Source organism: Trichoplax adhaerens, genomic scaffold, assembly GCF_000150275.1.
Source record: "Trichoplax adhaerens TRIADscaffold_4 genomic scaffold, whole genome shotgun sequence".
Classification (NCBI taxonomy): domain Eukaryota; kingdom Metazoa; phylum Placozoa; class Uniplacotomia; order Trichoplacea; family Trichoplacidae; genus Trichoplax; species Trichoplax adhaerens.
Genome location: NW_002060946.1, coordinates 2,458,410 through 2,486,032, shown reverse-complemented (window position 1 = coordinate 2,486,032; position 27,623 = coordinate 2,458,410). Strand labels below are relative to the sequence as shown.

At 32.3% G+C, this 27,623-nt stretch overlaps 2 protein-coding genes across 2 annotated transcripts; both read left to right on the top strand.

Moving 5' to 3' along the window:
• Positions 1 to 13,014: 13,014 nt before the first annotated feature.
• TRIADDRAFT_11737 (uncharacterized protein) lies at positions 13,015 to 16,228 on the top strand (the record flags this gene model as incomplete). Its single annotated transcript, XM_002111880.1, has 8 exons — positions 13,015 to 13,217; positions 13,394 to 13,535; positions 13,666 to 13,857; positions 14,069 to 14,230; positions 14,524 to 14,780; positions 14,982 to 15,150; positions 15,296 to 15,493; positions 16,046 to 16,228. Coding segments are annotated over 8 exons (1,506 nt in total), but the record flags the coding sequence as incomplete, so codon positions are not given.
• A 7,282-nt stretch (positions 16,229 to 23,510) lies between these two features.
• TRIADDRAFT_24158 (uncharacterized protein) lies at positions 23,511 to 26,567 on the top strand (the record flags this gene model as incomplete). The annotated part of the gene is made up of 8 exons (XM_002111879.1): positions 23,511 to 23,799; positions 23,939 to 24,051; positions 24,221 to 24,412; positions 24,605 to 24,766; positions 24,901 to 25,157; positions 25,337 to 25,505; positions 25,643 to 25,816; positions 26,349 to 26,567. 8 exons carry the CDS (start codon positions 23,511 to 23,513, stop codon positions 26,565 to 26,567), a joined length of 1,575 nt encoding a protein of 524 aa, XP_002111915.1.
• Between the last annotated feature and the right edge of the window lie 1,056 nt (positions 26,568 to 27,623).

Sequence of the window (27,623 nt, the reverse complement as noted above, 5' to 3'; positions counted from 1 at the left end):
ATATGAAGTCAGGTGCTGATAACTTTACGAATATGTCAATAAGATACTGTATATATGTTTGTACAATAAAGAGAATCTAATCAGAAAATCGTAGATATTACCAAACTAAAATCGTAGTTAAATTAACAGATTATAAAATTTGACAGTATCGATATTCCACGCCTGCCGTAGAAAACATAAAAATTTTCAAGTCGAAACAATGCAAAGGACTCTATCAGGTATCGATAAATGTTGAGAGTCACGGTAAGGGCGGTGTAGATATAGCAATGCTATATTTGGTTATTGGAACGTCCTAAATATTATAGTATCTATTTAACGAGCATCGACAATTGTTGACATTTTTTAAAAACACTTTGAATCGTAATGCAGATGTCAACACAACATCGGTTCATTGCCAACAAAAAAAATACACATACTTGTATTGCAGCAATGTTAATAGTTAAAAATATAACAACAAAGAAACAACCCACTGCAATGCTGCCATCTTAAAGACGGAGTGTTATCACATACTCTAAACTTCTATACATACAGCTACTTTAACTTGGAATCCCCGATTGTATTTAAATACTTCAGTAGTATAAAAATAAGCAATCATAATTAATCACAAAAGCTAACCAGGGTACAAAGACCAAGTTGTCGTACTCCTCTGTAATTTCTCGTAAATGATCTGGCAACAGGTGAATAATGCTATTGTATAGTACCTTTATTAAAAGCGTTCTCTTAGCATTCCCTACTAGTACTAATACATAGTAAGTAGGATCGTACATTAACAAATCAAGTTTAAGTCTTTAATTATCAATGAAAGATCATAATCCTTGTTTTCCTACGGAACATTTAGCCTACCTAAATACGGCAAGCCCAACCCCTCCTATCCATTAAACTATAATTATAATTACAGTAATTGCTATCTTTAGTAAGTTTTGACATTCCGCCCAATCACAATGGGTTGAATACATACAGTACTGTACCTTGCCATATGGTCGCATGATATGGGAGGATACGGTACTGCGATCATGCACATGCCAACAGTTAAGACAATGCTAAGATCGATGAAGTATTCCTGTAGTTAGTTGCAGTATTTACTCCAATAAATTACCGCGACAATGTATTCACTGGTTGTGGATATAAACAATCTCGAAATAGAGATCGTAAATCTCTGGATATTCCTACATTACGGTGAACATATTGCGACATAAAGGCTGCTGCAGCATCAACACTATTATCTGAGATCGCCTGAATAGGAAAATATGTTTCAACTCTATCGAAAATTGATAATTATGACATTACCCATGTTTAAAAATTAAACATACTAGAATAACTTTGTTAATAAGTTTAACGGAAAGACTGCTAGGATTGTGTCTATATACGCATCAGCAAGTCGTGATAAAATAAATGGGATAAAATTTTAAAATTTCCTTCAATTAACGCTCATTGAAACTCTTCTGCCTGTACTTTATACCAGGTAACTCTAGTTCATTCATTCATATCACCCTTAGTGCCTATGTCAAAAATGTTTTCTATATGCAAGACCCGAAATCATTGATAGTTTACATGAATGCATAATAATCAGTCTTGTAATGTTAAAATCACCCATCATTCCAGTAATTCTCATTCGCAAAATCTGTGCATTACGATAATCACTGATGACATTTGCAATCAATACGGTGAGATTTTAGCAGCATTTTCAACAAGTGTACATTATAATTAAGGTTAAGTTCAAAGCTCTTAGCTGAGTACTACCGTATGATCCAACTTTTCTGCAATGAAAAATATTTAATTCTAATCCCTTCGTTGTACTGTACTGTACGTTATGTCAACATTCCTTGCATACTCTTATCCAAGTAAGATAATGAATAACAATAGCAATCATCAACAATAACACCACAATAGACGCTGAACGTTAGAGTCTTAATGCAGTCCATTATGGTCATACTGTAGGACTGGAAGTCTACGTTTACTCAAATTATGTTCATATTTCTACTCTAGAGTACATCAACAAAGTTTTACACAGTAAACACAGTATGTATAACCCTATGGTGCCAGTCTGCTAGATACTAGCATCTCCACGCATCTTTTCTTGAGTGCAGTATTACTTTCTGCAATATTAAAAATGCCTAAAAAATTGAGTACATACAGTACGCTATCATTCAAAATTTCAATTTTCTGGCAATAGCTGTAGACTACTAATCGTAAATCTATTTCAACTAATTTGCTATGATTCACTACTACGTTTGTATAAATATGTTCATGCAGGTAGATATTGAATCTAAAACTAAACATTCTTCCCGCCCAATCTGAAAAAGAGTCTAATCCTGGTCCCGGTACGGTCTATACAAATAGGCTATTTCACTGGTACAGTACAATACTGTATACTGAAAGTAGTCATAGTTTTTTATATTTACTAAGCTAAAAACCCTCTCATTTATTACAATTCTCTCAATACATACTTGAATACTGTAGTATGATTAAAAGAAAAGAAAAGAAAAGAGAACGAACATACAGTAATATACAGTATATATACATGACAATGCCCGTGGAATATACCAGTATTGCACATATATCTATATTTTATTAAGCAGATTATATATTATATATATATATTGGTATATTTTATGAAGCAGATTCTTTTTCAGCGCCCATAAAAATAAAAAGTGTACACGGCTACACCCCCAAATCCATTTCAACAACAATAACTTGCATTGTTTGGTAATCGTATTATGAGACTCAAGATAAAAGGTACCGAACCGTCAACACAGCAGCGAATAGTAAACTGCATAGCAATAAACTTATTCATCTTAACTGTACCGCCCGCTAGCTGTCTGAACTGTCCTGCCGGCAAACTGATACCGGTACTGTACACTGTATAGTATCGGACTGTACTGTATTGAAGTTATTCTTAGTAAAAAAGACAGAAGTCACGTAAACACAATCTGCACGCGAGTGAAACGTAAAGTGCCGTACTGGTACCACCATGGTACTACAGTCTTTGTTCAAAAACATGAAATATTTTTCATTTTCTCCTTTACTATTTTCGTTCCGGTAAAAACAATCTTCCCATTCAACACTATTAAATTAGACTGGGCTTACTGAGTTAATGTGTAATACTGTATTACTGCGTAAAAAAAAAAACCAAAACCTGTATGTACAGTTCGATAAAGATAAATTTTTAACTTCTCTAGGCTCTAGTACTACTGTATAGGGTACACTGGTACAGTACATTCCAATCCAAACAATTAGTATACTGTAGAAAGAGAACAGCTTTTACTTCTAAACATATTTCATAAATCAACGCTCTCGACAAAGTAGCACGTTTGAGTGCGCTTATCATACCGTAAAACTTCGGTTGTCATGAGAATCAATAACCTTAAACTACGGATAAACATCATAAAGACTGTATATCGTGGAGTATTTTAAAGTTTCAAAACGTCTAATGATCAACAACATAAAAATACTGTACGACAATATACTCTACCGTAAGCACGTGTATACTGTAGGTACAGCAATGTCTACTACGGTATGTCCCCATGTGGACTGAACACCAAAGTTCAATATTAACCTTAAGCCATCGAATTTCAAATCCCAATAAAATAAAATGGAAGCATTAAAGCGAGTGCAATACTAACTACCTCAGTAGAACTCGTACAACGAAATTAATCACCATGAGTTTTAATTTGGAATTATTTTAACGGTTTACACTTATATCGTTAGTACGTACTCATTGGCACCGGAAATTACCGCATTTCTAAAATGTACATTCTCTTAAAGAATTTCTACATTTGTAGAAAGCAAAGCAAAAAAGTACAGTTGTACCATCGATTTTACTGTACGTTTACTGTACAACATTACTACAGACGACATTTGCTAAACAGTATTCTTTATCTTAATACAATACAGTATGTAGAATCTACGGTAATTGATATGACAACCGCTATAAACCAGCAAAATCTATGGTATACTCATATGTTAAAGTAAAGTAACAAAGCATATGAAATTATGACAAGTCGAGTAGTAGCTTTCCAGATGCTATAGAAAATACGTCCCCTTAATATACAGTAACCGAAAGTTGCGTGATAAAACTACAGTACACTGTAAAAAAATAATATTCCCTTCAATTTTGTTTAATTGCTTATTATAACTACTATTTTAACACTGGTTAGTGCAGTAGTAGAACACACTAAAAAGTTTTTAAGAATCAACATCGAGTGAGATTTAGTCAAGGATGAGAATGAACTATTTGCCTATGCTACTATGAATCTTTCAGCTATACAAGGCTGATTAATACAAGCGTAGCAAGCAATGCTCCGCCATATATTTAGTCAGCGCAAAAATTGTAAGACGTTGTTATAAGTGGAAATGATAAACTATACAAACAATCAATAATTAATTATTAACCTCTTCGTGAAGCAATCTTATTGCTAGCGCATCTACTAGCTATCATCGGACATGATGTACCTAGTAAGATGGCAACATACTGTATTTATGTCTAACATCAAACACTTTACCTCAAGTAAATGAAATTTGGGAATAATTCTTTGAGCGCCAATTTCACAAATAATATCTTCCTAAAAGGAAAGCAACCTTTGAACCACGAGTCGTCAGCTGAAACGATCAGACGATCGCAGAAGATACAGTAAGGTCATGTACAAAGACTGACGACAAAGAATGGGAGCGTGTCTTATTTATATACAGAGTCTGCAGGTACTCAACTCCTCCCATTGATTACCGTAGTTTGTAGTTTCTGCGTATCATGCGCATCAGTTCCGGTATCAAAAATGGAATCTAACTTTGAAAGGATTTATTAAGAGATACAGTACAGTACCATTCATATTCATCACTCTTTTGTACAGTACAGTACATTAATGACGCACGTACTGAACATTACATTATTGTACTATACAGTACTGTACTGTATGCCTGATCATTACAACTAATACTGTACTGTACAGTATTACAAAAGTAAAAAATTTTTTGGATACTGTACAGTACTATACAGTGTACAGTACTGTACACTGTGGGAGTGTGGGTGAGAAAGGTTCAGATGGACAGAATCGTAAACCAGAAAAACCGCTTGTACTGTACTGTACAGTGTGCAGTACAGTACTCTTTTTATTAACTACCGTACTGTACATACTGTACACTGTACTGTACAGTACAGCGTACAGTACAGTGTGAACCTGTTCGAATTACAGTACTGTACTGTACAGTAGAGTACTGTACTGTACTGTATGTTACTGAGTGTGAAGTACTGTACAGTACAGTACAGTACAGCACAAAATATTATTGTCAATCTGATTCATCAAAATAGTTTTTCACAATCTGTAGACAGCGGGAGGCCATTGGCGCCAAAAATTGTGTTTTGAAAAACACCTTTTTACAACAAGACTTTACAAATAGAATCCATTTTTGATGTCATATTTCTTGATTGACTTACTAACTTGTTGCTATTGTATTTGCTAGTCTGTGACTCATGTTAGTAATAACCACAGTGATGCATTCATCTGTCTTTGAGGTTCCGAGATAATTATACAGTACAATATACCTTTTACGTATTAAATCGCAATCATTCATTACTTTAACAACATGTTAACACTGTTATCGAAAAATTATTCCAATGATTAAGATTGATAAATAATAATATAATTTATGTATTAGTACAACAATAAAATGCTGTAATTATGTTACATGCTGTACTGTACTGTACTGTACTGTACTTCTCTAAATGCTTTTCATTCCTACTCGATTAATGTACAGTACAAGTGTACAGTACAGTACTGTACTGTACATTGCTAGTAAATGACGGAGAATTCATTTGCATAAAATGAAATAAATTGTTTAGCGCGCCAAATTTATTCTCAAAGTAAAATTACTCGAGGAAAACAAAGTTGAATATTTTCATCGGTTCATCACCATGCGAATTATGTAATTGATGGCTAATTTTAAAATGATGTGCTAGCGATGATGTACAGTACTTCAATTTGTGCTCATTACTTATATATGCCTTCGTATACCTGCAGTTGTTTAATGAACTAGAAATCAAATTGAGATTCCAATCCACTGCTCTGTGCTACTATCGACATCGCTTCTAGTTTCATACGGTAACGATGCAGTAATCTAATATCGTTTGTAAAGTTAAAGTACAGTAGCCAAAAAATAAGTAATTAAGCTTTACTTTTTACTTGTTACTGATATTGTTATTATCACTACTTTATCGTACTATAACTAAGAAACTACAGCACAAAGAGTAATAATAAGCCTGAAGGATGAAAAGAAGCATTGTAACTACTGTATTATATTTCCTAATTTGCGATTAATTTTGAAATCACTTCCACTTTACTGTACATGAAATACTATATCATACAGATTTGTTTACTGTCATAGTATATAATAATTATAAATTATCGCCGATCGGTGTTAAAATTCTACTAGAAACGAGTAGAAAAGTTTTATCTGGGTCCCCTTCATGATGGAGATTTTATTATAATAGAATAATTAAATTTAAAATTTTTAAAATGAAGAGATTTTAGATGGGGCCTGGAAAAATAATTATACAAAGTGCTATAGACACATTACGCGTATACTGTACACAAAGGAAAGGTCTCTTTCAAGTAGTCAATTCATAAACTACACACGTTAACAAATAAATAAATAAATAAGTCAAATTTTTAAAATATTCTGTCGTGGCGCCAATCATGGAGCAAAAGAAGAAAGTTTAATCGACTTGATCCGAAAGTTGTTATGTATTAATTATAATTAATAAATGTTAAGATATATGATATTATCATTGTGGCGATTACTCGCTGACTTCGAGTTTTACGAAGTTTGTCAAATTAGCTGTAGCATTGTTTAGCAAATAACAATGAGCGTCTTACGTGATTACTTAAAGATATTTTAGCTTCTTTAACTTAAGGGTATACTCAATTTCATGGAAATAATAATAGAGTAATGCCTCATTTTGAATTTGAGAACAACCGTCATTATAGGAAGACTGGAAGAGATATGATCCGGACTCGATGTATTCTTCCATATTAATATTCTTTCAACTATTTACTTACAAACGTCATCTCTGTCTGATCATAGGAAACTACCTCACGGAGTGTGCGCGTACATATCTTGATCATGTTCTGTTTTGAGGCTACATATTTTTAACAGGGCTGTACTACTGCCGCAGAGGTAAACCAATATGATTACTTAGCAGTAAAAGAAATAGCCTTTCAGTATAATGTACTATAGATACGGATGCTGACTATTTTGCTGGTCATTTTAACTGTACGCGTATTATACATCTGTAACCATTACCATTCCCAGATATAATGATTAAATTAGAGGATAATAATTTAATGGATGAGCACATGCAGAGTCTAAATACTCATTCTCATATGCTGCTGTACATGCAGGACGCTGAATGTAGTCATAGTCCAGTAAAGTGCGAAAGCTATTTTGTACTGATGCAAAGTGCATGTCATACATACAGTACTTGAGCCATTCAGCAAATAGTGTATATTTATTTATTTTAACCTGATATTTCGTAACATTTAAGAAAATTTCCATAATATTGTCAGTAATCACGATATACGGGTTTAGCACAGTATATATTACATCAAAAGTTTATAAGTATAGCATATTGCTGCAGATCAAATCTTATATAACTGCGTAAATTGTTAAATTCTTATCAGAGCTAGAACACTGAGTCCGAAATTGCGAATCTGATATCACTACTCATAAATAGTGATAGTATGCAGTATATAGTATTGCGCTTATACGCTTAACCTTAATGAAGTTAGTAAGATTTGTAGTCCATCTAATAGCTATTTCTAATAATACTGGTACACAGTATAACGCGTGCATAATATATAAGCAAAGCGTAACTTCAGTCTCGATAAATTTCACAAACTCAATTTTATTACTTAAAAGAATAAATTCCAATACTATAGTCTATTTATATTTTATCTATATAAATTAATCATGTGAATCTTACAGCATATGATATAAAGGTTCAATCTTAGACCAGACCATTAAATGGTTAAACTATTCATATCAATATCTGACAATAAATCCCAATGTTTTGGCTTCCATAAATTTATAGACTTTATAATCACTATTTCAGCAAGTTACCAAGATTGTTTACTCCTATTTTTTTTTTAACCGGTTTGACCTGTTGCGCACCCATGGTAACTATCAGTTCCGACATTTGGCCAAGTATATATCTCAGGGGTAAAATTAGCCAATGCACTACGATATATTCCTATTACTCAATGAAGGTATATATTGCCGTGACTCCATAAATTACTTGCAGATTATTCAGTAATGAATGCGAAATTCTAACTTTACTAGTGAATGTAGTACTATTGGAAACTGTTACATAACTGCTATATCGCTCTTAGCTCCAGTACTAAATTAGACATATCAATTCGTATCCTCTCACTTATGCATTATCGTTTTAGTTAAATTCGAAAATTTTCTAGGCTATAATATGGTAATGCCCAGTTAAGTCAAAGTATTCTTGAACGTATCCAAGATGTTTGCTGATTGAAAATTGGCTATATAATCTTTACCCATAATATCAAAGTAGAGTATTCTAACTTTAATCATTTGTTTGCTGCAATGTTACTACCCATTTTAAAAGAGCGGCTAATTTTGAAAAGTCAGAAGTGATAAAACTTATACTACAGAACAGTAATAAAGTGCGCTAATCGTTTGGAGGCCTATGTCTGTAAATCTCTGAAGAGGAGAATAGAAAAAGATTTTGTGCAAAACTTTTTTACATAAATACGATACTCTGCACGAAAGTCTCTTCAAACTCTCATCCCTTCTGAGGCTGTTCTAATTAATACTTATGTTTAATACTTATATTTATTGGTAAACATCAACAATATGAGTTACACTTTTATATTTAAAACATTTTTCAACCTTAATGAACCTTTAACTAAAATTTTTGTTTTCTTTAATTAATAAGTAATATAACTGTTAGTGCAGAATGTTTTATTATACATTTCTTCCGATTTATTAATTGTAGCTAATGACTAATAATAATATATGTACACTGCACTGTACTATTGCTACTGTCTGGCTTATTTGAAACCCCAAGTATATTTATAGTTCATTCTGCATAGCGTTATTATAATGGGGAATAATAATAATTTAATCACTATTTGTACAATCTTCGTGTCCAGTGGATGAGATCAGTCGTTGTATACTGCACAAGTTGTTTACTTTGCTAGATTCTAAGAATTATTACCTTTCTATACTAATTTTTATATAATATTAACTTGTGTTGCTCTAAAATTATCATTTTTCATAGCAGATATTCAAATTAGAATACATCCACATACTGTAACTTTAGCAATTGAGTGTTTGGACATATTTACTCATCGATATTTATATTGCATTTATCACTTCTTTCTTGATTTCACTAGCTCTATATGCTATGGCGGTAATAATAATACTTTCTACGAACTAAAAATTTTACGTGCGATGATAATTTACTGTAGTTAGGGAATAAGTTTACATGTGAATCTGCAAGATTCACTACCGCTATCATGATTGATTTGTTTATTATAAAGCATATGAGTATAGAAGTGATCTGCATTGCCTGTATATATGTTCGTATCTACGACGGTTATAGGCTACGGTATGGTACTTTGCAATTGAGATTAGCTCGCTATAAGATAATGAGGAGTAAATAATCGAATTATCGAATAGTTATTATTGAACCATAACTACAAGACACAGCATGTGTTGGCGTTTTACCGGAATTGACGCAAAAGATACAACATATTCTAAAAATTCGGATGAAATAATAAATAAACTACAATTTGTAGCCATTACATAATAAAACTTATTTCCTTCTGTATTTTTACTTCGAAATACTATTGATCTGATCCGACTATACTTTATAAGTCAAATAAATTTTAATTGCTGCCCTAGATATCTCTTACCGAATCATATTCTGGATTGTTGCATACAAACATGTGTTGCAAGTTCAGTCGTACTTTCTATAAAGTATACTATAAATTTTTCCAAACACTACTCTACAGTTTCAATACTGTAATAGCTTCGACCGATATTGTGGATTTATCAATTGCGAATAGACTAAACATTACCACCACAATCTAGCTGTAATTGATTACAAATTTCAACTTTATACACATTATGCATTAATTGCAACCATTACAGTTTATCAAGTCGATTCCTTACACGGTCGGTACAAGACATCCTTTTATATATGAAAACGTTCAGTAATTACCATAACATTAATTTAAGAAAATGAATAACTGAAAATATTAATGATCAGTGTTGAAATCTATAGAAAAATGTTCACTAATGAATTGTAAATTACTAGCATCATTTATAATTAAAATATGTAGATAGACACCTTGAAGACTAATATAATTCAGGCTTATTTTTTAGTAGCAGGCACTCCTACGTCAGGTTCATTTACAATAGCTTTTCAGTCCTGTGCTACATAAATATCGCAAACTTTCGCAAATTTTATCTTTATTGTACCTAAATGCAATTTGCATAACTATAAACGCATACGCAAATGCTGTAAGATGATAGAAAGTTATTATCGAGAAATTTTTTATTATACAACATAACAAATTCCATGAGAACATTATTGATGCAGAGCCTTATTATACGCCTATTGCTGGTAATTACAAATTGACCTTTGTAACGTCACACTGCTACAAGAAACGCCTAATAAAGAAGCGGGAGGTCTACCAGTGTATTATAAGCTGAGAATGCTGTCTTATCTGTTTGTAGGAGTAGCATTTTTAAAGTACTAGGGGGTGTAATTATTGATATTGTAAACAGTAAATAATGCTATCAGTACGAATATTGTCTGAAAGTATTGGCATTCTATTCATACGTAGCGTTACTAACATATTTATACTACTAACGAGATTTAATAGTCTTCTACAAGATGATTCAAACGTGCTTGCTTCAGCCTTCAACATGAGAAATATCATCAAAAATGTTGGTTATTCTTTAGTAGCTACAATAATGCTTTTTATCATCAATGTGCTGGTGAACTTTTCCTATTATAGTACACACTAAATGTGTATATATAATCGATTCTAATCTAAATTAGCCAGCCTTATCTGTCGATGATCGATTAATCAACAGCACTTAGTACTTGCTAGCTACTTGGTTAGAGAAATTTCTAGTTTATTAAAATTCGAATATTTATCTGCAAGTTTTATCCCTGAACTGACGCAATGATCATACCTAATGTTGTATTATGAAGAGATTTTAACTCTACTTTATTTTATCGACTTCCATTTACAACAGCTATAACCTACTGAAATTTTATCATTCGTTACGCTAACTTGCGCAAGCTGCAAGTACTTCAATAAGGACTACTAAATTCGTGCATCCTAATGTATTTAGTAGCCTATGACGGACCTGTATTTTTATCTGATTATGCATATGCATAATCATAATGTATTACTGCATAAGCACCGTACCAATCAGCGATGGCCGCATAATCGCAATCATAATCTATTCTGCTCCTCCCTATACAAATATTCGTGTGATCCATCGACAAAATTGACTTTAAATTAATTGTGGACAAAAATAAAATATACCTTACAAGCACGGATCCTGTAAAAGGATGTCATGCTGATTCGTATCAAACATGAATAGTATTAGCGATGCTCATCAAGTACGTAGATGTACGCATTCAACAATAATAATGCAGTAGCAAATAATAATAATAGCATGAGATAGCATTTCTGAGAGAGGAATACTTGTCATTTTCTCTACTTTAGCGTAACAATTGTTGTACATGTTTTAAACTAAATATGTTCAATGCTAGCGTGGATGCAGTTAGTTGGCAAAGTGTCCTGGCTTAGGGATGAAATTGATAAAGTGATCAGTTTATTAGGCATGAGAATATCAACAGCAGTAACATGGGCAGGATATATGTTCTCAAACTTTATAAATTAGTTATCACAACATCCGGTGTCTAACTCAAAAACATTTAATGCCGTATTCTGCGATAATAAGTTATTTTCCGTAGTTATAATTTCCTTTCTGTTATAATTATAAGCAAATATAAACCAATCCAATATTTCACCAGTGCACTAGAAAAGAGTGGAATTTGAACTTTGATTATACTTAACTTTATTGTTGACTTTTATGAGATATTTAAATAAATTTGATAATGAAAAATCACATAGATCACCTAGTTTACTTCCAAAGCAGTAAATAGTAATTTTTTATATTAACCTTTCAGGAAAGAAACATAACAATTGACTTGGCTACATTTGGTGTTTTGTTCTTTTGTTTCGCCCCATCAATATTTAATCAATAAGGAGTTAATAGCATTAGGATATTAAACCACTAAATCTTTAGGTATTCTACTAATTTCGTCTATTGTTATCATTACATGATTCATCAATTTAAATGGATGTCTTCTTATGGTCACGGTAGTGCTTTGAATGCAAGATAATCATGGAAAACAATACCCAACTTAATAAGGAAGAGATAGAAATGACGAAAAAATCGGACAACAAGGTGGAAATTGGCCTTGTGGTTGAGTCAACAGCTCCAACAGTTTATAATAATTCTTATGGACAGGTGCATACAATTCTTAATTTATCTAGTAGAAGTAATTATTTATTGTTACGATTGCATCTAAAAGTACTTGATTTGAGGCTCATTTACCAACAATAGCCATCATATGATACGTATTAATTTACTGACTACAGTAATGATAATTTCAATTGCGCCGATTCTATTACAATATTTTTATTTAGAATTAGAGTACATTTACATCACCTTTTTGCAGCGTATGATGATACCTTTATTTTTTATCTATACGATATCATGTAGCAAGGTGAGGTCTCAGTTGTAATTGAAAAAGACAGTATGGCAGCTCCAAGCTATGATCATCCTGACTCGATAGCAGCTCCAACGGACGAAAATACCCATCGGCATTCACACCGTTTAGCATGGTTCTATGAAAATAAACCAATCATCAAAAAATATTCCTTAAGAATCTTCAGTCTTGCTTTACTGATCGGCTATACAGTATACCTAGTTTTTGCTTGTACGATGGACTTCGACAGGGCGAGACCGCTTTTTATCATTACAATGGTAATTTTGGGGATTATCGTCTTAATGAAAGTATTGCCCTATATTACACCAACACTACAGAAATATATCTTTGGCCCTATAACCAATTTCTACGATAGATATGAGCACTACCTGAAATGGTTCGTAACAGTAGAGAATTGATGTATAAATTCTGTCATTTCGTACAATGATGGACATGTATCGTGCGTACTCGCATAATAAATGTATTCTATGCAATGAAGACATGAAGTTAATTAACTGAAATCATGCTATATAGTAAATAACGAACGAAAATTATGTCTTTATAATTTGATAGGGTTGTAATCTTTGGATTGATTGGACTAGTTATTCTATTCTTACTTCTTGATCAGCCAATTGTGCCTTATCGTTTTGCATCTTTCGGCGGTTTACTTGCCTATTTATTTTTATGTTGGTTCTTTTCTAAGCACAGATCTCAAGTAGGTCAATTTCAATTTATTGCACATAAACGAGGCAATAAAAGACAGAAAGCGCTAAAATTTTAACAGTTAATAAAATTAGGAAAGTAATATTATTGTCATGACTAAATCACTTATTATCATCAAATAGGTAAGATGGCGACCAGTTATTGTTGGTATTATTATTCAGTTTTTTATGGGTTTACTTATTTTACGTACCAGTGCTGGTTTCCAAGTGTTTAATTTCCTCGGTAATTTAATTACGACGTTTTTAAATTTTACCGATTCTGGCTCAATATTTGTTTTTGGTGAATTATACACGAATCATTTCTTTGCTTTTAAGGTAAGCTATTACTTTGGTATAAAAACTAAGTAATGATTTAAGGCAGATAGATTCTAGATAGCAATCGATGAGATATTGTACTGCAATCGAAAATACTTTAGAATTCATTTAGGTATAAGATCTGGCTTAAAAGTGAACAGCATATTTTCTTACCATAATATACACCTTTGATTATTATTATTTATTCTAACGAATTTGTATGATGTTCTAGGTATTACCTTTGGTTATTTTCTTTAGCGCTGTGATTACCTTCTTATATTATATTGGTGCAATGCAAGGCATAATTAAAGTACTTGCTCGTGTCATGCAAGTTACTATGAGAACATCGCCAACAGAATCATTAAATGCAGCCGGCAACATCTTTGTCGGACAAGTAAGCAGTTTAACTATTTTATAGCATGACTTTTTTACTATTATCAAAAACAGCTATCATGAACACATTATTTTTCAATTTTAAATTGTGATTCTAAATAAGTATCGTAGTTTATGAATGATTTCTGTACAAGAAACACTTTAATGTTGCGTTGGCCATTAAGTGGACGTAATATAGTATTAGTTTATTTTCTATGAGAATTTGCTGATATATGATACTGAATGCTGCTTAAAAGGATTGATAGGTAGGAATTCACTAAACTATCGTTATACTATCTGATTCCTTATTTCTAGACCGAAGCTCCTCTATTAGTAAGACCATTCCTTGCAACAATGACAAAGTCCGAGCTTCATGCTGTTATGACTGGAGGTTTCGCTACCATAGCTGGAGCTGTTTTAGGTGCTTATATTGGAATGGGAGTACCGGCTACTCATCTTTTAACAGCTTCATTTATGTCCGCTCCTGCTGCATTGGCAGTAGCTAAACTTGTTTATCCAGAAACTGAGAAGGAAATAGATTATGAGGTCAAAGATATTAAATTAGACAAGGGGTACGAAAATTACTACCGTAACGCATATCAATCAATGTTTATCAGCTATCTTGTACAGTTGGTGACGGTTCCTTAGGAGTTATACTAAAACCAGAAAATATTCGTGATTTGACGAAGCTAAATTGATCTTAAGACAGTAGATTTTTCTTTTATAATAGTTAGAGCCTTTAATACGACTAACAAGCGTGCTTTCTTTCTCAGTACCGAAACCAACTTTTTTGAAGCATTCGCTAATGGAGCCTCTTCAGCCATACCATTAGTAGCAAATATAGCCGCCAATCTGATTGTCTTTACTGCTATACTGAATTTCCTTGATGGTACACTAAGCTACTTCGGTAGTCTCGTCGATTATCCTCAATTCAGCTTCAGGGTAAATCTAGAGTCTAGAGTATATGCATTATTAACGTAATTACAGAATTTGCCTTTAATAGTCCTAATCCACAGTAATGTATTATATGGAATAAATGTTTTCTGCTCAAGTAATATGATGTATTTTGTTGTCCTATATTATTTAGTTTATCTGTTCATATTTATTCACACCTTTGGCTTTACTATTGGGCATTGAAGCTAAGGATGCTTTCAGGGTTGGTTTGCTTCTAGCTGAGAAGACTGTAGCAAACGAATTTGTTGCGTATAGTACACTTTCTAAGTGGATTGCCTTACGAGCTGCTGGTAATCCAGTAATATCTGTAAGTTATTGCTTTAGTTTTTCCGTGCAATTTTTTTAACTATAAAATGAACGCAAAACTCTTTGTTCCTTTCTTATACCAGTAAGTAATTGTAATATGAGGGGTTCTGTGCGTTACTGTAATTAGATGAGTATATCCTTAGTATGATCAGAGAGAGATTTTAAACGAAGAAGAATTCCTTTATTCAGACGTTGAGGAGATTATCAGCATGCTCTAGAAATCCTAACTTATATTCTATTGTATAAGCGTAATTAAATATGTACGCGTATATGGCTGTATTTAAAGGTAAACTTGGACATCAATATTGTATAGGCTGTATTCTTTTTAGATATTTTGATAGTAAATGCGTCGATGAACCTATTTACTTAATGTTTTATCATATTTCATATGTGCTGTTACCGTGGAGTTTAGTAAATATGATTGCACATTAGGTATTGATAATTATAATTGACAAGTAAAAACTATCGGAGGATTATTGATATCTTTTAATGTATTGCTGATTGTGAGAAAAAATGTACTGTATACCATATTTGTATCAACTTTTGTCGTTGTAATCGATTGTAAATTGTTATTTAGGTTCGTTCTGAAATTATCTCCGCTTACGCTTTGTGCGGCTTCGCAAACTTTTCGTCTATTGGTATTCAAATTGGTGGCTTAACCCCAATGGCACCGGAGAGAAAGAGTGACCTAGCTACTATTGCATTCAGAGCGTTATGCTCCGGTACCGTGGCCTGTTTCATGACAGCTTGCTTAGCAGGTAGGAGGATATCATGAAGCTTACCAATGTACGATTGATGATCATTAGTATAGCAAAGTTTATCTTCTCTGATCGTATAATCCGATAATAGTTTTAGCTTAAGACCTTTAAAACATAACTTATATGCTAGTAATTAATTTTCTAACCTTTATATTATCATCATGTTCTACACTTAAAGGTATGTTCTATCTTCCTTCGGAGGAAGGAATAAGAGTTGCAACAAAAATCGTCATCAATGCAACCGCCGGTCCATCTCATTAAAACCACTTCCTCTGTGTATGCTTTAGATAGGATATCATGTAATAGCAGATTGTCTCTAGACGATATGACATACCCATAAAATGATTTTGATTGCAATAGACACCTCCATTCTATTTAGCAATATACTTAACTGTACTATACTTTACATTGAAAAACATATTAGCATATAGATATCGAAAGTTTAAAGATAAGCCATGTAGATGGTATGAATGTAAAATTAAGTATGCTAACTTTGTTGTGGTATTTGTAGGATATTAGTCGTTCTGCGTTAAAGGATGGCATATAATAGGAAACAGATTTCCGTATCATTATGTATTTTATCCTTTTCTCACAAGCTGTTTACGGCACTACATTTGTTTCCAACCATATTCATACTATAGATAGTATAGTATAAGTAAGATTGTAATTCGTTCTCACTGAAAAAGTTTTCACTGTTACAGATATGACCTTTTAAGAGTTTCATAAGTATTATATTCTATAAATTAGATATCGTTATTCATTTTTGTATTGACTTGAATTATTGCAATCACCGTACCTCAATAAAATATGTCCATTTCTTTCCGAAGGTATTTTATGCCTTGGATTGTTTTGTGCGGTTTTAAATTGAAATATTGGCATTTCTTATTAGTTTTATTTTATTTTACTATAGCTTTCTGTATTAATGTTTTAATCCGTACAAAGGGTAAAACCAATTAACTAATTGGCTCTGTATACAGCTGTATTAAATCATTTTTTAATTTAGAATAAAATTCTAGTCATTATTATCAGAAAATATTCGTGTATGGGCGTTATTATAATCTGAAGTATGCACTTTTAGCTTTAATAAGCGTGTAAGCATGATAACTTTTATGATATGCATCGTTTTGGGATGTAACACTGCAGTTGGTACTGTTTGTGTGCAGTTGGACTTGTAGGTAGATAGGTAGTAGACCGTCATCGAAATAATAAAGACGCAGGTAATTTATCTACATAGTAACCATGGGCAGATTGGGATAAAATAAAAAAGACCGAACTTATACTCTGTAAATAAAACACTCTGCAAGAATGCTTGGCCTTGAAAAATAAAAATGCCGTAATCACTGATAATTATAATAACCTGAATCGCAGTTGTTAAAAAAAGTGGATTAGAAATGGAGGTATCTACGACAGATATTTTTGGTAATGAGAGTAAAATTATTTCCCTAATGCTAATTATGACCATGAGACGACTTAATTATGTGGAATTCAGAATTAAGATAGTCGCGCTATTTACGCGTGTCGGTATGTGAAAAATCTATGATTAAGCTACCTACTGTGAATACCATAAAAGGTTTCCCTTTTACCTGTCTGCTTACTTAACACTTTTTAATGAACACTGTCCCTATTTGGTCTGCAAAGCACTTATACTTGCTCTTGAATGCGAGAGATAGGGATCTACAGTCGCCATTAGGCATCGATTATACTAAATGTGCGGACATTTCCATGCCTGTATTTATCATTATTGTAATTATTATTACTTTATCGTGGTACTTATTAGTAAGTAAACGAACATAAACCGACATTATTGTCCAGGTAGTGGTATACAATACTATACAAAGTGGACAGTACATTGTCTACTTTGACTGCTTATAGCCGTATCCGGCTGAATAATTAATTCATTAAATTATATTACTACTCAGTACTCACTGTCAATATACGGTACACTACTACAGGATGTTACTTTGACGTTATGCAAATAAGGTAAGGGCATCCCACGTCGTGAAGTCCCTTCTAGTACTATACTAGTGTACTGTACGTCGGGTGTTGTAAATATTGTTATTGCACGCTTATAAGCTGGACACGAGCGAGTTTGGCTTTCATTCGCTTAAGTTGCGAAGAAGATCTGATCAATTTAGTGGATCACAGCGAACGTTTGCAAGGTAAGTTTTAATGTAAACGTAACAATTATTGCCGAAAGAAAGCTATACATGAGTATTGATAGGAAGTTAAACTGTAAATGATATAAATACAGTATTTATGTAGTCAAGAGATAAAGAACTACAATTTTACTATCTTATACAATAGAACAAGTTCAATTTTAGGGTTGGCTTAAATAATTTTATAGTATGAGATGACATTTTCATTGATTAATGAACTGCCAACGAATGCCTATTTAAAATAATGTTAAAATAATACTCCCATTGGCGTGTCTACTGTGTTGTCGTTGGAAAGTATCCGTAGTAGAATTGAATGACCAAGCAAACGCGATACTTCAAAACATATTTCATAACGCTTCTTTGAAATAGATATTTAATTCCGGAAAGCAGCGTACAATCGCAAATAATGAATAAAACGGTTAATGGGAAAACTCTGTAATGGAGTACGTAGCGATAATTAACTCCAGAAAGCTGCCTACAATCGCAAATAATGAATAAAATAGTTCATGGGAATACTCTGTAATGGAGTAAGTATACTGTAGATAATTATCTCCGGAAAGCAGCGTGCAATCGCAAATAATTAATAATAAAATAGTAAATGGGAATACTCTGTAATGGAGAGTACGTGGAGGTAATGAACTCCGGAAAGCAGCGTACAATCGCAAATAATGAATAAAACAGTTAATGGGACTCTGTAATGGAGTACGTAGAGATAATTAAGTCCGAAAAGCAGGGTACGTTCGCAAATAATGAATAAAACAGTTAATGGGAATACTCTGTAATGGAGTAGGTTAAGAGACTAGCAATAGCATAGGTGGTTGCTAAGATTGAATTATCACATTCTTTTATATCGAGTGATTATTGCTCGCATATTAGTAGTGTTAGTCGTGTACATTTAACTTCATATAAAGATAGATTAATAATATCTGCTATATCCATATATTTGGACATGACTATCATGGAATCGCGCCATGTATCTGTAGTACACCTTGACTGTAGAACTACAGTACTGTACTGTGCAGTAGAGAACCGCTCTGATTTATGTCACTTGCCAAATTTTGTCCATCATTTCCTCTATAAGTTGGTTAGAAAAGTTGACCTATGGATAGAAATATGCAGTGCTTGATGCATATTTTCTTCCTTACTGATGGGTTATGCTATTGAATTATGGCGCTGGGTAATACGCCTATCAATTGGGCCATTGCATTCGTCTTCATGGGTGTAGGCCCTGTAGGGCTGAGTCATTAAAAGGAATTTCTTAAACTCAAGCATTTTTTTCGCTGCTACAATCATGTCAATGTATTATCAAGGTTAATACGCGCTGTCTTTGCAGTCAATCGAAAAATGTTAAACGTTTAAAATATTGGTATTGAATTTACATGATTGTCATGGAATTGTGACCAATTTGGATTTAATTGAAGACGATGATGAACACGTCAAGATAGAACTACAGTACTGTCCATTACTTTAAATTAAGAGGCGTGCTTTCGACACTCATAACGCGGTCGCGCCAGAATGTATAATGTACCGTAGTATATTCTTAATATTCTTTAAAGAGGAAACACTCCGATTTTGAATCATTGATCTCAAAATTGGATATTTTACTGCTTATAGCAGACAAATAACTCCCATCTCTGGGCGATATATAGCCAAGGATATTATTTTATTATTTTTTGCCTCTGTTGCTCGACGTGGGTGTCAGGAGACTATGTCCGTCAGATTCTTGTCAACAAGAAGAAAGCGCGCTTCCGCCACGGTAGTCATTTACCTGTAACCACAACCGTGCGAGGGACACCGTTTTGTGCCGTAGAGTACAGTAGAAGTGTCATACTGTACAGTACAACTCCAGTGATGGAATGTGTCGGATATAGAAATACCCTCGAACCACTGGTACAGTCAGTATACTGCAGTATACCGCTAGACCATGCTTTGCTTTTATTGACTCACCCAAACCGCTTCACGTGATGATGCTTACTACAATGAAAACAGCCAATCCCCAATCTGGGCGTTGTCGTGCTAATTGTTTGGATAGGTGTACGTCCTGAGGAAAGTCAATTTTTAGACAATAGAAACATCGCGTATGAAATCAAAGACAATCACAATGATGTGACTCATGTGACGTTTCAAACTAGATAATACGTCAACTATCTAAGGCTCCATCTGGTTGCGATCTACTCCATGGCAACATGATAAAAGTTCATTTTTCAATAGTATTACTTATCCGCTATTGTTGTCATTGCTTAAGCATTGATGCAGTCGATCCTATTGTCTCTATTGAATTAGTTTTGTAGAAACAAGACCAATTACGATCGCTCTATTATTGACCGGATACGGACAAATTGAAGAATTTAGAAAGAAACATGTTGATGAGAAGAAGAATAGTTAGAGTAATTGATAATACAGTCCAATCGTACTATTTCTCTCTCGTCTCTATTCAAGTAGAACAGACATTGAAGACTATGACAACTTGAAAAAGTCTGTGGATGATATCTAAAAAGGAAAGAATCCAGAAAAAAGGCGCTAAAGTGATTAACAAATAGCAATAACATCAACCTAGTCCATTGAAGCCTATCGGCAATTGACCTCTGTATTTTCTAATTTGCCCGCCAATATTGATCTAGAAAGGGACTATTTCCCTTCTCAATTGAACTTATCGTCATACAAGATTAACTTGTAGTCTCTGCTAAATTGTTCTGACCAGTAATTAGTCATCATTATTTCCGTCTTTCATCCAATTACCTTGACAAAATTGTACGTCGACGACAACTCTTTGAAATACAACCAAGTTCCCAACTTATCACAGGAAAGGTAATCTTGGTTTGAGTAAACAAATACAATTCTTTGTGTATATATATAGAGAGAGAGATTTTAATTTTTTATTTTATCAACGGGCATAATCTTATCTTAGATAATCCAAGTTGGCAAGTTATCAAGTTCTGTTTAGATCAGTTTTAATTTAATTTTTTACTTCTACATAGCTCATAAAGCAGCATATCTCGATAGGATCAATTTTTTTTATATACGATCGATGTTGCTAGAGTTGGACAGTATAACCGCGTCGTAGCGGATCGCACGGTAACGAGTGAAAAAAATTCATGAATGTTATACCCCCCCCCTTTATCAGGACCAACCTGGATTAATTTTCTCTTTTAGTAATTTCGATAATTAATATTAACATGTTACATTCCTGTATGATATCGAAAGAAATCGTCACTTAAAAACAATTTTTTCAAATAAAACAATATATCAGAAAATAAATTTAAAGATATACACTCGTGCAGAACACATTCTGATACATTCGACATAGAATGGATACCGATCCAATTTCTTGGAATAAATGATCCTGGACTGTAAATGATTTACATGATCAAAATTTCCTTTAATACAATAATAAAATGAACTTTGCAAAGTATAGTAAAATAGAGATTTTATCTAAATTGATTCTGTTTGTAATTAATTGGAATAACAATTTTCAACATAGACCAGAATAGTAACAACAATGAAAGTTATACGGTAGTAATAAAGTATACAAAAATGACACTGTATACTGTACCATGTCCAGGAGAACGACGAGTCAATTTGTTACTTTTTGCAAAACTAAAACTATAAATTTCTTTGGGGGGGGATTTAATTCTTTCTATTTTATGTCTTACGATTGTATATTAACGATAATGATATAAACCATATCTAGATAGAATTAAAAGACTTGATTCATGATTGCATTTGTTTAACCATGTCCTCCAAAAGATATTGCAATCAGATTTTATTCTATTTTTATCCTCACTTATACTGTTAACCATGATAGTATTCTATACTATAAAAGAATTAAAGTTTCCGAGATATAGAGTGTTTTTACCTATCAACGATTAACATTGATGGATATTGCCAACAGCTATTCGTATTCATAGTGATACAGTCTTTTTAGATATTAATCTTAGCTTAATAGAGAAATTAATTTAAAACCGAAGTCATTGTTGAAATGAAGAATCAAAAAACAAAGTAATTTAATAAATTGTACGTGATACGACGAATGTTAAATTGCAATCACAATCAATTGCTTCTCTATGACCATAAACACTATCTAAGTAGACATAACACTATATAAGTTAATATATGTTTATGGGCCACCGAGACGATCACTTTATTACTGGCATGGTGTAAAATTCGTATCTTGTAACGTATTTATAGTGTTGTCAACATAAAATATTACAATATATAAGTACGTATACGTCGTACCGTTTTTCACAAATTCTCGGTAAAGATAGATAGCGATAAATTTTTTTAATCATGACAGTATAATAATAACTTATAATTTTAATACAATTAATGCAACTGAATGACTATTTTTACAGATATGTTTTTGGTTTTATTGAATTGTTTCATAGTAAGAGAATGATATCAATAGATTTCACAGTTCTTCTATTCCTAATAATTTTTTTGAGGTTGAGAACATGGTTATTTATACAATCTGATGTGAATATTATTCTTTCTTTACTTGTACGTGTAGTCCATATTGAAGCAATGGCAGATGTGGAAATGATAACAAGATTCGACGATACTGAAGTTGGAGAGATTGCTACGTCTAAATCTCCAATTCCATACACGTCTAAATCTCCAACTTCAAACACGTCTAATAATGGCCATTCTCATGTACAGGTAAATATTTAATAAATACAAGAGCCTTGATCGTATTTACTGTCTGTACCATTTGTCGGTATTTAGAAGACAGATATTTAAAAAAGTTGAAATTTGTTTTTCAGCCACGGCTACAAAAATTAAAATGTAGTAATGATAGATTGTAGAATAGTAGTATCGAACATCTTTCTGCAATGTTCCTCCTTAGTAATTTAACGAGTAATAAAAGTATTTATTTCTGTAAGTACATTGAGTACTACTATCGTCAAATAAAATTGTACATGCTTAAACCAATTTTTAACATTTTTTCACCTTCCATTTTTATTACTTAAAATTGAAATATTTCATTTCTTGAATCTTCAATTAGCAAAATGAAATTTCAGTTATCGTTGAAAATGATAACAGAAATTTATTAAATTCAAATCCTGATCCTGATGCAACAAAGGCTGCAAAAATCGACAATGACGCTTGGAATGCAAAATATTTAAGATGGATGGAGGAAAATAAAGCTGATATCAGAAAAATTTCTTTAAGGATTTTCCTAATCGCTCTATTGGCAGGCTATGTGGTCTTCTTAGTATTTGCTTGTACGATCAACTTTGAAAGAGCCAAGACATTGTTTATCATTACTATGGTGATTCTGGGATTGGTTGTCTTTTCTTATGTGTGGCCTTACGTTTCTCCAACTTTGTGGAAATTTGTTTTAAATCCGATCAGTTATTTTTATGGTAAACACCAACGCTACTTAAAATGGTTCGTATACTATATATTATTATATATACGTATATCGATATAGATACCAATTAAATATTGTACAAACTTATCATTCTATACCATAAAGGTACTTAATGTGAAAATTCTAAATTTTTTCTTTTGGCATCATTTCGATTAGGGTCGTCATTCTAGTTTTGCTGGGATTAGTTGTCTTATTCTTGGTTCTTGATCAGCCAATCATACCATATCGGTTTGCATCGTTTGGTGGTTTGCTTGTTTACTTATTGATATGTTGGATATTTTCTAAACATCGATCTCAAGTAAGTTAAGATGTAGACTTGTAAGAAAAATACAATTAACTATCAGTTATAGCTATACGTGCGTTATACGAATTGTTACTACTTTAGAGATACAGTAGACAGAATTAAAATTTAAAATAATCTTTCATATACATGTTTATATAATAATAAATATTGTTAATTTTAATAGGTTAGATGGCGTCCAGTTATTGTTGGATTTATTATTCAATTTATTATGGGTCTACTGATTTTGCGTACGACAGTTGGTTTCCAAGTTTTCCAATTCCTTGGAAATTTAATTACTACCTTTTTAAATTTTACCGACTCTGGTTCAAAATTTGTTTTTGGCGATTTGTATACAAATCATTTCTTTGCTTTTAAGGTACTATATTAATCTACTTTTAATAGTTGTTGTATTATTTATTATGTGATAGTAACTATAGCCACATCTATTTTAACTAATTCTGTACCTATGTAGTACTATGTAATATTTATATTATCACTATGAAAACTAATTGTAAGATATTGTTAATAGTAAATCATAAATTAACTTGCAATTATTTTTTTTTACTAGGTTTTGCCATTGGTTATTTTCTTTAGTGCCGTAATTTCCTTCTTATACTATATCGGTGTAATGCAAGTTGTTATTAAAGTTATTTCTCGTATGATGCAAATTTCTATGAAAACATCACCAACAGAATCACTAAATGCAGCTGGTAATATCTTTGTTGGACAGGTAAGTTAGCAAATTACGAGCATATACTGTATGCTAAAATAGTATACGCATTGTATAACAGTAGATATACACAAATTAAATTCTATGAAGAATTATAACAACACTAAAGTTTCTGATATTAACGATTTAAATAGACTGAAGCTCCACTATTGGTGCGACCATTCCTTGCTAAAATGACTAAATCGGAACTTCATGCGGTTATGACTGGTGGTTTCGCTACCATCGCTGGTAGTGTGTTAGGAGCATATATTGGCTTAGGCGTCCCGGCAACTCATCTTTTAACTGCTTCTTTTATGTCTGCGCCTGCTGCTTTGGCTGTTGCAAAGTTAGTTTATCCAGAGACAGAAAAGGACGAAGAATATGATGTTGAGGATATTAAATTGGAAAGAGGGTAAAATAATATAGTGGCTGCCATTTCAATTTTGACATCGAATTTTACGTTCGTATAATTTACTCGTTATTTTATTGTATTCGCACGTTAGTAAAATCTAAAAAATCGCTTTTAAAAAATTTTTAATTTTAAAGAGGAAATTAACTATATTTTTTATGCTCTTTATTATCATCTCATAGCACTGAAACCAACTTCTTCGAGGCTTTATCTAATGGTGCATCTACTGCTGTACCACTAGTAGCAAATATTGCCGCTAATTTAATTGTTTTCACGGCTCTCTTGAATTTCCTTGATGGTTTGTTGGGTTATTTTGGTAGTCTTGTCAATTATCCTTTATTGAGTTTTAGGGTAAGTTAAATCAAATTTTTATATCGAAAGTAGATATATTTTCTTCAAAAATTAGATATTACTTTAGCGATATCTTATTCTTGTCTAGAAAGAATCTATGCTAATGTTATAATCTCCGTTTAATCTAAATTGTATAGTTGATATGCTCATACTTATTTACACCGTTGGCCTTGCTACTGGGTATTGAATATAAGGACGCTTTTAATGTTGGTCTACTTCTTGCCGAAAAAACCGTAGCCAATGAATTCGTTGCTTATATTACACTATCTAAATGGATAAACGCACGAATTGCTGGCAATCCAGTCATTTCTGTGAGTTTCATTATTTCTATCTAGGGCTATGTTCTAATAATAATATAATTCTAAATACTTGTTGTGAACTACAAGAAAATAATGTGATATAATAATCATTCAGTTGCGGCAATATTATCGTATCTTTTGTATTCTTGACGACTAGGTCTACAGTATATCACAATTTTACTATACTATAGTTCTAATATTTAAAATTATAGGTTATACCATTAGAATCACACATTCTTTTTTAGTAAAGTTAATAAGGATTAGCTTGTATCATTGTGTAGCGTTAACCGTAGGGGAAAAATATGAATTTATTCTAATTTAAAATATTATATAAGAAACCTTATATAAACGTGATTTTTTATATACATATGTACATGTATGTATGTATGCACACAGAAGTAAAGAAGTATTTGTCTATTTCGTGTGTATATTTTAAAATATATTTGTAACTGATTTTAAAAGACTGGATTCCTTTTTTACATGATAAAATTTTAAATTTATAATATTGTTACTTTTACTTTATATAATTGATTTTGGAATACAGGTTCGCTCTGAAGTCATTTCTGCATATGCTCTATGTGGTTTTGCTAATTTTTCGTCAATTGGTATCCAAATTGGTGGTTTATCTCCAATGGCGCCTGAACGGAAGGGTGACTTGGCTAGTATTGCTTTCAGAGCTCTATGCTCTGGTACTGTTGCTTGTTTTATGACAGCTTGTTTAGCAGGTAAAACTATCTGCATTAAAGTTACTATTAAGATTTAGGATATCTTTAACACTAAAATTGCAGTAGTTGATAGCGATATATTGCAATGCAAGACAACATATCAGGCATAAATTACAAATAGTAATCGTTAAAATACGTAATGATTGTCCGGTTAAATTTACTTGTTAATGATTTTAGGCATGTTTTACGTTCCTGCTGTGTCTATTAACCAAGGATTCGTTAATGCTACGAATGCTACGGATATTACGACTGCGATATTTAATTCAACTGTTATACCATCAACCAGTTAAATGGCTATGATAGACATTCATTGAAGCTAATTTCGAAACATATTAGCGAGGATTGGTTATCATACATTGGTAAAAATACTACTTGGTGAAAGATATTTGTAATAAGTGATTATTTTAACTAGTTACGATTTGATATCGGTTCACATATAGAAATAATGATAAAGTAATAAGAATTTATGATAGGTGGCCAGAACCCAGCTCTATCTACTATTAAGAAATTATATTACTAATAAAATATTCGTATGACTATGCTACACGAAAAAAGGCGATCAACGATAAAAAAAAATGAATTTTTTTCTTCATTATGATGTATTATATCTATCATATACTTGCTCATATATTACATATCATAACAACATCAATCAATTTTGTAATTTCTAACTTAACTCGTAAGCTATTCCACCATTGAAGAATATAGTGAAAATCAATATTATGGCCTAACCATACTGCTATGGGATACACATTGACGTCAATTACGTGTCCGACAATAGTTTGGACTGCTTTAGTCCTGTTAGTATGGTGTTTTTCTAATGGTTCTTCTTCGACAAGTCTTTGGTATTTAAATTTAAATTTTAATAACATACGTTACAGTTAATTTTCTATTCACGTATGTATTGGTATTAACAATGCTTTTTGGCCTGGTATGAATTACATACATGTACTCACGTTAAAATCAACATTGAATAAATAAATAAATTTTAAATGTTGATTGAATGTTATCCTTGTTATAATTATTACGAATAGTATCGATATTATCTGGGACAGCGACCACTAAAATTGTGAACTGTAGTGCCGTAGAGTTTC